The following is a 10,776-nucleotide window of genomic DNA, read 5'->3' on the forward strand; positions in this document are numbered from 1 at the left end:
GCCCGGATTAAGTAACTGTTATTTGTTTAAATAATTGTCAATTTTATATTAGAAAAAAGTGTAATCATAATCTCATTAATTAATTTTGAAAGAAGTATTGTATTTATTTATTTTGGAATATATGAGATAAAAAAAGAGAAAAAAAGAATGATGTCAAAAATAGTTTAGAGGGGAAAATATGTGATAAAAAATTGACACGTGTCCCTTTATAATATTAGCATGTTTTGTTTTAGTAATAGTTAATAAATTATCATTAAATACTATATTAGATTGGGATATTTTTGACAAATAATTATCCAATAACTTATATTGTATTTAAAATAAATTAACAAGGAGAATAATACCAATGACATTTCAAATTGTCAAGAATATAATCAAAATTTAAAACTTTGAAACTATACTATCTTAACACATTTAGCAAATTTAAATTTGATATTTTACAATGGATTCATCAATCAATCAAATAAATTGCTCCCAATCATTTTCCAAAACCACACCGTAATCGTTATCAAGCCGAACATATACAACAAGAAACTGAGAACAACCCAAACTGAGTACTTTCAAACCCGACCCATTGTAAACTGAAATCGTTTAAACCCGACAAAAACCAGATAAACCCAAATCCTTTACAACCTGTAACTGGTTAAGACCGAACCGTTTATAACCCGTAATAAGTTATGACCGAACCTTTTACAACCCGTAACCGGTTATAAGCAAATCGTTTTTAACCCGTTATGATCGTAGAGTTTTTTTTTTCTTTTTTTTTTGGGTACATTTTATTGATAGTAAAACTAAAAGGTTTAATTTCAATTACATAGTATTTATATTGAATGGGTTTGGAATTTTAGTGTCATTGAAACTTTTATGCTAAAATATTATCGTCCTTTTACGAGTAATGGCTTATGGAACGATATTGTATTTTTAAAAACTATGAATCAAAAGCTAACTCTATATTTGTTATTATTATTTGATCTTGAATATCATTATACAAAAAAGGGACATAAAGCAACAACTAATTAATACTCTGTATGATCTACTAGTATAACTAATTAAGAAATGTTGAGGATATAATAGAAGATCTACGTTAACGAATCCCATTTCAAACTGGCAAAATCAGTTGTCAAAACGACCGAGTTCAACTCGAATCGATTACAACCCGAACCGATTAGGACCCGATAGGTTTGGACCCAAAACCAGCTTTAAACTGACAAACCCCATTTTTAAACCGACCGAATTAAACCCGAACCGGTAATGACCCGAACCAATTATAACCAACCCCGATTAGAATCTGACCAGAAAAGAAAATGTAATAAAAATAAACCGAACTGATCCTAAATTATTTAAAATCGACCCAAAATCACCGGATAATAATTCCAACCTGTTACAAACCGAAAACCGAACCCAAAACCGAATCGCAAACTCGATTGACACCCCCAGAATAAGTGACTGTAGTAGTAACTTATATTTTAACATAGTAACCTTTATTAAAAGTTGTTTGACATTTAACATTATTGTGAACTTGAAGTATGATGTTATGTTAAACACAGTGACCCTAATTTTACCATATTAACCGTTATTATTTAAATTGACCAGTATATGAAAAAATTTATTAAACAAATAACCTCGTATAGTCTTCATAATATCAAAATGACTTTTATTTCTACATATTTCCTCCATTTTTTTAGTTGCTATAATTTTATTTTTACGGTCTTCTAGACAATTTTTAAGAAGAGAAAGATAGTGAAAAAAAAATAAGATGGACCCATGTGGGTAGGAGAGAGATAGAGAGAAAAGAATGTCAAAAGTGGAAAGTGTTGAACTAATTAAAATTTTCCAAAATAGAAAAATGTAGTAACTAAAAAGAAACGGGGGAAGTAATTACCTTTATTTCAATCTAGTTACTTTTTTTATTAATATAAAACAATGAACCATAATGTCTATAATATTAGTGGTTCACCATACATTACTGTGGACCATGTCCTTTAAGAGTTTGTACCATCTTAAAATACTTAAAACAATCTCTTTGTGAACTGCTAAACAACACTCTCATTTGACAAGGCAATGCTCCCTTTTTAACAGGCAAGGACAATCTGTAGGAATTTATAGGTACTATTAAGCGGAAAATCATGAATTATATTCAATAAAGAACCTAATCCCAAGATCGCATTCATAACACACAAGACAAATAATAATACATTTGAAGCGTGAATTCCACGTAGCAATTGACAGGCAAATCAGGGAGAGAATAGAGGCCCAAGCGTTGCTCCTCTACTTGATCCACGAGCTTCGAACGAGCCGTCCACCAATACTAGAATGGTCGAGTGATTGAGGAAAAAAACGATCACCACCTTAAATGGACTAACCGACCACCATGAACCACCACACTAGCGCAAGGAAAGAGGAGAGAGCCGTGAGAGAGAGAGGAGAGTTTGAGAGGGCTTCATCTCGTGTTTTCTAATTAGGGTTTGATCAAACTGATCACTGAATTGCTTCTATCTCTCAAACCCTAGGCACCTAGTATATTTATAATCACATTATAATTAGACTAGGGTTAGGAAGCCCAAATCCCTCTTACCTTACTCCATATGGCCGACCACTATAGGGATGAGGCCCATCATGGGCCTTGTCCTCTCGTGCTCGATCTAGGCCCTGTGTGTGACCTTATTGGATCCGTCTAATTGGATTTGGGCTATTTTACTACCCCAAAGATCGTTAGTACCTCTAGCTATGATAAAAACGACAACTCAAATGTCCGAACTTAATTATCTACATAATTTGATACATTTATATATCTAGTAATTGCACACGACGAAGACATAAATCCTTCAATCTCCCACTTTTTTGAGACAAGTGTGAAATATTCAAATTCCTTTATTGAAATCAATCTTATATGCCCCTATAACCCATGAAACTACGCTATCCAATCAATCTTACATGCTAGTCCATTTATTGAAATCATTTATGTCCACTTTAATGATTTTGAACGAGGAACTTAAATAATATATGAATTTTTTTCACCTGTGGAGTTTCATTCACCAAGTCATCAACCTGATAAGCCCATCAATTCACAATTATTTTGGACATTTTATTTAATTTCCAAAACCATAATTGAATAAGATAATTGAAATTTCTATTTTAAACATAATTCTGCAAATATAATCATTCCTTATGTAATATGTTTTCTCAAAACATACACAACTTAAATTACATAACTTGCTTCAATCCAAGTCTTTAATATGACTCTCATATCTTAGTCTATGATGGGGTTTAGTGATTTCTCACTCATAATAAAACTTTGCAGATCACGACATCTCGCTTGTCATTAATCTCATAAATGAGGCGATATCTCATTCTATTTCTTTGGATTTGTGATGTGATCATGGCTCCTTTGTTTTGGAAAAGGTATCCTTTTAGTCATAGGACAATTTGATCCAAACTTCCTCCTTAACTACTCTTACTGTAGCTAAATACATATATTCTGACATTGAGTATGCAACATTATTCTGCTTTAAACTGTTGGACTTAATGATTTTGATGATGACACAACCTCAGTTACTTACAAACTAATAAGTGCTTGATTATTTAAGTGTGTACTCAGTTATAAAGACCATGAGAATTAAGTGTCTTGTAAAAATACCATGAGGAACAAGAAGGCCAGAAGCAGAGCTAGCCATATAGAAGAGTTCCCTCACAGGAACTGGCGCTTCAGAAATGAAGACTGGAGAAGAGAAGGTTCCCTCAGGGAACAGAAGCTTCAGAGAAGAAGCTTCATCAGAGAAGAGAAGTTCCTCCCAAGGAACAGAAGCCTCGGAATAAAAGCTTCATCAGAGAACATGAAGACTAAATATATTTTTATATTTTAGGATTTATGTAAGTATAAGATATTAATTTGCACTCGAAAAATCTGTGTGGAATTGGTCTAAAAGATAAAATACGTGCATGCTAGTTTTTAGGAAAACTGTTATCATTTAAATGGTTATCTTTTTCTCAAATTAAAAAGATTTTATTTTATTCCTTTTTCTGATTTTTGGAAAATATCTTTTAAATAAAATCTCCCATGTTTTCCAAAACTTACGGCCTACTCTCCCATGTTCTTCTTTAGTCATGGGTTTGCACATTAAGGAGTTCAAGGTTCCTTAATTATAGGGACATGATCTTCTTAGTGGGTTGGAGTAGCGGTGTAATGGATTTGCTGCACAAAGAAGTTTTTCCTAAACAAATTTTGGTCTATAAATAGTTGTTGATTTCAGATGGAAAAACTCACCCTTTCTCACATAAGTTTTCAAGCTTCAAATCGAGTCAAGTGTCAATTCCACACAAGTTCATTAGAGTGTTCTTAATGTTCTTATACTAGAGTTTGTTTTTCTTTCGAGTTGTAATTTGGGGAATGGGGAAGTTTGAGTGAACCTTTGTGTATGAGAAAGAGAAGAGGGAAAGAGAAGAGAAAGTGAAGATAGAACAGAGAAGTGAGAAGAGAGAAAGAGAAGAGAAGAGTAACAAGTTGGGTGACTTGTTCCTCAGGGTCTCAAGTTCGTAGAGGAACTTGAGTTTGAGTCGTTAGCTTGTAATAGGATCATTTGCCCTATTATAGTGAAGATTCTTTTCCCAAAATCCCATGTGGTCGTGGTTTTTCTCCTTGTTAGGGCCAAGGAGTTTTCCACGTAAAATCTCTCTTGCATTCTTTAGTTCCTTTAGTTAATCTCTTAGTTCCTTTAGCTAACTTAATTTTAATTCCGCAAAACGTTTGGCTAAATTCTCATACTACAATTCAACCCCCCCTTCTTTTAGTTTTAATTAAAACAAAAATTGGTATCAGAGCCTAACTTCTAGGAAAATCAGGAAACCCTGAAGAAGAAAGGTCTTGGAGAAAATGAATACTCATGAGAAGCTCGAGGAAGGATACTCAACTCAAAGGCCTCCTATGTTCAACGGCAAGTTCTATACTTACAGGAAGAACCGCATGGAGATCTTTATCAAGGCAAAGAACTATCAAGTCTGGAGGGTCATCGAGGTTGGTGATTTCGAATTCACCAAAACTAATGCTCAGAATGAGGTAATCCCTAAGCCTATGTCTGAATATGAAAAAGAGGACTTTGATAAAATGGAAATAAATGCTATGGCTGTGAAATTGCTCTACTGTGGACTTGGACCTCACGAACACAATCGTGTTATGGGGTGCAAGAACGCTAAGGAAATCTGAGATTTGCTGCAGATTACTCATGAAGGAACTAATGAGGTTAAACGCTCAAAAATCGAACTACTTACGTCTAAGTATGAAAGATTTGAGATGCATCCTAAGGAAACCATTCAAGATATGCTAACCCATTTTACTAACATCATAAATGAGTTGGTTTCCCTTGGTAGACAGATTCCTACATATGAGCAGGTTAGGAAGGTTCTTAGAAGTCTTCCACAAGATGAGAGATGGAGAGATAAGGTGACAACCCTTCAGGAAACGAAGGACTTTACAAAATTCAATATTGAACAACTAGCAGGTTCTCTCATGACTCATGAGCTACACCTTGGAGTCAACAATGAACCCATGAGGAACAAGGGATTGGCTCTTAAGGCTGATGTGGAGGAAGACTCAGAAGTGGACGAGGATGAGGCTGCCCTAATTGTGCGAAGATTCAAAAAGATGTTCAAGAAAGGCCGAACCTCAAGGAACTTCGGGAAAAAGACCTCAAATACAAAGCCTGACTACAGCTGCCACAAGTGTGGATCCCCAGATCACTTTATCAGAGACTGTCCCCTTTGGGAAAATGATAAAGGGAAAGGAAAGGCTAAGGAACAGGGAAGAGAAAAATTCAGCAAAGCAAACTATCAAAATTCAGACATGAGGAAGGCCATGATAGCAGCCTAGGGAGACTCAGAGAGTGAAGAAGAAGATGATGACCAACCAGAAGAAGAGACGACCAATCTCTGTTTGATGGCCAAATCAGATGATGAATAGGCTTACCTTGAGGAACTTCAAAAAGAGGTATTTCTTGATCCTAAACAGCTTAAAACTCTCTCTAAAGATGTCTTGATAGATATATGTCTAGAAGAAGAAGAATTCTTTAGAGATACATGTGTGAAGTTGAATAAATGTGAAAAAGCTCTTAAGGTTTGCAGAGAACATGATACCTGGTTGGAAACAGCCTATGCCAAGTCTCAAAGCAAACTAAGAGAGCTTGATTTTAAATACAAACACATAACTGAGATAGCTGATATAATTAAGAATGAAAGTATTCTCCTCAATGTTGAATTAACTCAGTATAAGCTTATAAATTCTGATATCAGTTCTAGCAGTTCCTCAAGCGATCAGTTGCTTAAATTCAATGTTGATTTTGAAAATTTGAAAAATGAGCTTTCTACTTTAAAAACCCAAAAGGATCAACTTGAATCGGAACTGAATGCTAGAAAGGATAGAAGTATTGACCCAAAAGTCATACCTAAGTGGATAGCCGAAGCTCAAGGAAAAAGAACTGAAGGCCTTGGTTATATGACAAAGAAGAAAGGTAAGCAAAAGAAATATGTTGAGCTTCCTAGGATGAAGGTATGCACTTTTTGTGGTAAGACTGGACATCTCTATGGATAGTGTAGGATAAGAGAAGAAGCTGATAAAAGAAATGTAAAACAAGTGTGGGTCAAGAAAACTGATATTACATCCATGTCTAAGGAACCCAAGGAAACCTGGGTTCCTGATCCTAATGCTTAGTTTTCTTGCAGGTCCTAGTGAGGGGAACAACTCTTGGTATCTCGACAGCGGTTGTTCAAAGCATATGACAAGTGATAAATCAAAATTCCTCTCACTAGAAGACTACCCTGGAGGAACAGTAACCTTTGGGAATAATAAGAAGGGCGAGATCATTGGAAAAGGCAAAATTGGAAGATCTAAATCTCATTCCATTGATAATGTGTTCCTGGTCGAGGGCTTAATGCACAATTTTCTCAGTATATCACAATTCTGTGATAAAGGAAACTTTGTAAGTTTTACTTCGGATTCTTGCAACATCATCAACAACAAGTCAGGAAAGGTTGTTCTAGAAGGAACAAGAAGAGGGAACACTTATACAGTTGACCTCAACTTAATCCCAAGGAACGACCTTACATGTCTGAGTATTGTTGAAGATGATCCCCTGCTATGGCATAAACGTTTTGGACATGCTAGCTTTTCATTACTAGAAAAGCTGAGGGCAAGGAACTTGGTTGTAGGACTTCCTATTATCAAGTTCCTACAGAACAAAGTTTGTGATGCATGTGTGAAAGGCAAGCATGTTCGCTCATCTTTTAAATTGAAGAAAATGGTAAGCACTACAAAGCCTTTTGAATTAATCCATAAGGATTTGTGTGGTCCCATGAGAATTCAAAGCAGGAGTGGCAAGAAATATGTTTTGGTTATTGTTGATGATTATTCTAGATTCACTTGGGTTATTTTTCTTGCTAGTAAAGATGAAACTTTTAACGAGTTTGTTGCTTTTGCCAAGAAAATACAGAAAATCAGTGGTCACTTCATAGTCCATCTCAAATCAGATCACAGAACTGAATTTGAGAACTCTAGATTCGATGAGTTTTGCAGGGAAAATGGCATGAACCATAACTTCTCAGCTCCAAGGACTCCCCAACAAAATGGAGTTGTAGAAAGGAAGAATCGAACCCTTGAGGAAATGGCTAGAACGATGCTGATTGCAAGTGGATTGCCAAGGAACTTCTGGGCTAAAGCCGTGAATACAGCATGTTACATCCTTAACAGGGTAACAATCAGAAGTATCATCAACAAGACTCCCTATGAACTATTCAGGGGAAGGAAGCCAAACATATCTCATCTTAAAGCCTTTGGTTGTAAGTGCTTTGTACATAACAATGGTAAGAAAAACCTAGGGAAATTTGATGAAAGAAGTGAAGAGGCTATATTTCTAGGATATGCCTCTGATAGCAAAGCTTATAGAGTCTACAATAAAAGCTCAATGTGTGTTGAGGAAAGCATTCATATAATCTTTGATGAAGTTAACCAGTTTGTGAGTGTACAGGAACAAGAAGATGATAATGATTTTGAAATTGTATTGATAAGAGACAGGGATGAAGAGGAGACTCAAAAGCAAACCAAGGAAAAGCAGCCTGCTCCAGAAGAGGAACATCTAGAAAATGGAGAGGTTCCTCAACCAGATGAACAGGTGAATGAGGAACAAGAAGAAGAAGCAGAAGGAACAGAAATAGAAGCTCCTCAAATTGGAGTTCCAGCAAGGGAATTCCAACCCAGGCCATTCAGGTATCGAGGTTCCCATCAAACTGATCTAATTATCAGTGATATAGGAAAAGGAACTCAAAACAAGATCACAAATGAGGAACTACTGCGCATTCCATGCATTTCTGTCCATTCTAGAGCCAAGAAATCATCAAGAAGCCTTGGGAGATGTTGATTGGATAGTGGCCATGCAAGAGGAACTCAATGAGTTCGAAAGGAACAAAGTCTGGCACCTTGAACCAAAGCCTAAGGAAAAGAAAGTAATTAGGCTCAAATGGGTGTTCAGGAACAAGCTTGATGAACATGGCACCATTGTAAGGAACAAGGCTAGATTGGTTGTGAAAGGCTACAACCAACAGGAAGGTATTGATTTCGATGAAACCTTTGCTCCTGTAGCTAGATTAGAAGCTATTAGAATCCTAGTATCTTTTTCTTCTTTTATGGGTTTTAAACTCTATAAAATGGATGTGAAATGTACTTTTCTAAATAGTTTCTTAAATGAGGAGGTGTTTGTTGAACAATCTCCAGGTTTCGAAAATCCTAAATTTCCAAATCATGTTTTTAAGCTTGATAAAGCTCTCTACGGGCTTAAACAAGCTCTAAGAGCCTGGTATGAAAGGCTTTCAAAGGTCCTACTGAAAAATGATTTCAAAAGAGGAAAAGTAGACAAAACTCTTTTTCTTAAATCTCGAGGAACTGATTTGTTAGTTGTGCAGATCTATGTAGATGATATTATATTTGGTGCTACTAACAATGGTTTGTGCAAGTACTTTGCTGAGCTAATGGATGGTGAATTTGAGATGAGCATGATGGGTGAATTAAATTTCTTCCTTGGACTTCAAATAAAGCAAACAGCTGAAGGAATAATGATTCACCAACAGAAGTATGTCAAGGAATATCTGAAGAAGTACAACATGGAGAATGCCAAGACAAATCATACACCTATGGGAACAACAACAAGACTTGATGAGGATCCACAAGGAACAAGTGTGGATCAAACCACTTACAGAGGTATGATTGGTTCATTGCTGTATCTAACAGCCAGTAGGCCTGACATTTCTTTTAGTGTTGGATTGTGTGCTAGATTTCAGTCTAATCCTAAAGAATCACATCTAACGGGTGTTAAGAGAATTTTGAGATACCTCAAAGGAACAGATGACCTGTGTCTGTTCTATCCTAGAAGTGATGACTTTAAGCTTAAAGGATTCACAGATGCTGACTATGCAGGTGACCTAGTCAATAGGAACCTCAGGTATGGTTCAGTTCCTTGGCTCTTGTCTAGTTTCTTAGGGTTCCAAGAAGCAAAATACTGTTGCATTGTCTACTGCAGAGGCTAAGTATGTAGCAGCAGCTGCTTGTTACTCTCAAGTCCTCTGGATAAAACAACAGTTACGTGACTTTGGTATTAAATTTAATTGCATTACTATCTACTATGATAAAACTAGTGCAATTTGCATATCTAAAGATCCAGTCCATCATTCAAGAGTTAAGCCTATTCATATAAGGCATCATTTCCTTAAGGATAATGTTGAAAAGGGTTTGATTAAATTAGATTTCTGTCAAACTAACAATCAAATTGCAGATATATTAACAAAACCCTTGAATAGAGAAAGGCATGAGAAGATGAGAATGGAACTTGGGATGATTAAGTTATACTAAGAAAAATGCATCAAGTTTCCTCAGGCATGAAGCTCAAACTGACATGCTTAATCTGTAATATACTGTGCACAAGTGTTATATGTTTAATTACATAGTTAAGACAGGTTGTAAGCAGGAGTAATATTTACTAAGGGCATGTAAATTTGAAAGACATAGAATATGAAAAGTCCAAAATTGGTTGCATGAGCCTTGTTTATTTGTTCCGTGTATCAAGTTGTATTTGCAAGTGTTCTTTACTGATAATATTCAAAAGATAAAATTGTTGTGTTTATCTATCTTTCAAAATTCCAAATTCTTTTTATCTAAACACAAATAAATCGGATGAATGCATCTAATTTCATCATTATCTTTTGTTCAAAAAGTAGCCCACTTACACTACTCTCTTGAAACACGGTTTCCGTTTCCCTAAGCAATAAATATGAGTGTCAAATAAACTAAATTCACCTCACCTCCCAAGCAACACCTCACTTCACCAATTTACCTCCACCATAAAAGATGTTAGCCTCACACAAATTTACAGCACACAAAAATTACGTTCTCTCTCATCACTCCGATCAAAACTACTCTCCAATGTCTACCTCTCCAAAAACCCAAATTGAAGCCGACCTTAACACAAACCCAATTCCAGAAATTACCATGGAAATCCCACCGGAAATTAACCCCATTGATGACCAAGAGCCTCCAAAAGTGGATTCAACTACCGAATCCCAGTCTTCTCGAAAAAGGAAGTCCGATGACATGCAAGAAGAAGAAGAAAGCGCTCCGGAACTAGGGTCAATTACCGAGACAAGCGTGCAACCGTGAAATGGCAAGAGAAGATCAGTGATCACTTTGTGACAGGTTTAGCTATTAATCTTCCTTGGTGTAAGTCTGTTAAATTGTATGAACTG

The 10,776-nt window shown here is 35.8% G+C and overlaps 1 protein-coding gene across 1 annotated transcript; it reads left to right on the forward strand.

Moving 5' to 3' along the window:
* The first annotated feature begins 5,287 nt into the window (after positions 1 to 5,287).
* Positions 5,288 to 8,402, forward strand: LOC110713397. The gene is made up of 4 exons (XM_021891851.1): positions 5,288 to 5,845; positions 5,954 to 6,500; positions 6,712 to 7,289; positions 7,470 to 8,402. The coding sequence occupies exons 1-4, from the start codon at positions 5,288 to 5,290 to the stop codon at positions 8,400 to 8,402; spliced, it is 2,616 nt and encodes an 871-aa protein (XP_021747543.1).
* The last annotated feature ends 2,374 nt before the right edge of the window (positions 8,403 to 10,776 follow it).

Source organism: Chenopodium quinoa, unplaced genomic scaffold (genome assembly GCF_001683475.1).
Source record: "Chenopodium quinoa cultivar QQ74 unplaced genomic scaffold, ASM168347v1, whole genome shotgun sequence".
NCBI lineage: Eukaryota > Viridiplantae > Streptophyta > Magnoliopsida > Caryophyllales > Amaranthaceae > Chenopodium > Chenopodium quinoa.

Coding starts and splice junctions, on each gene's coding strand:
- LOC110713397 (XM_021891851.1), top strand. CDS start 5,288: ATGCATCCTAAGGAAACCATTCAAGATATGCTAACCCATTTTACTAAC. Junction 5,846..5,953: donor AAAATTCAGACATGAGGAAG/GCCATGATAGCA, acceptor GATGATGAATAG/GCTTACCTTGAGGAACTTCA. Junction 7,290..7,469: donor CTTTTAAATTGAAGAAAATG/GTAAGCACTACA, acceptor GCTTTTGCCAAG/AAAATACAGAAAATCAGTGG.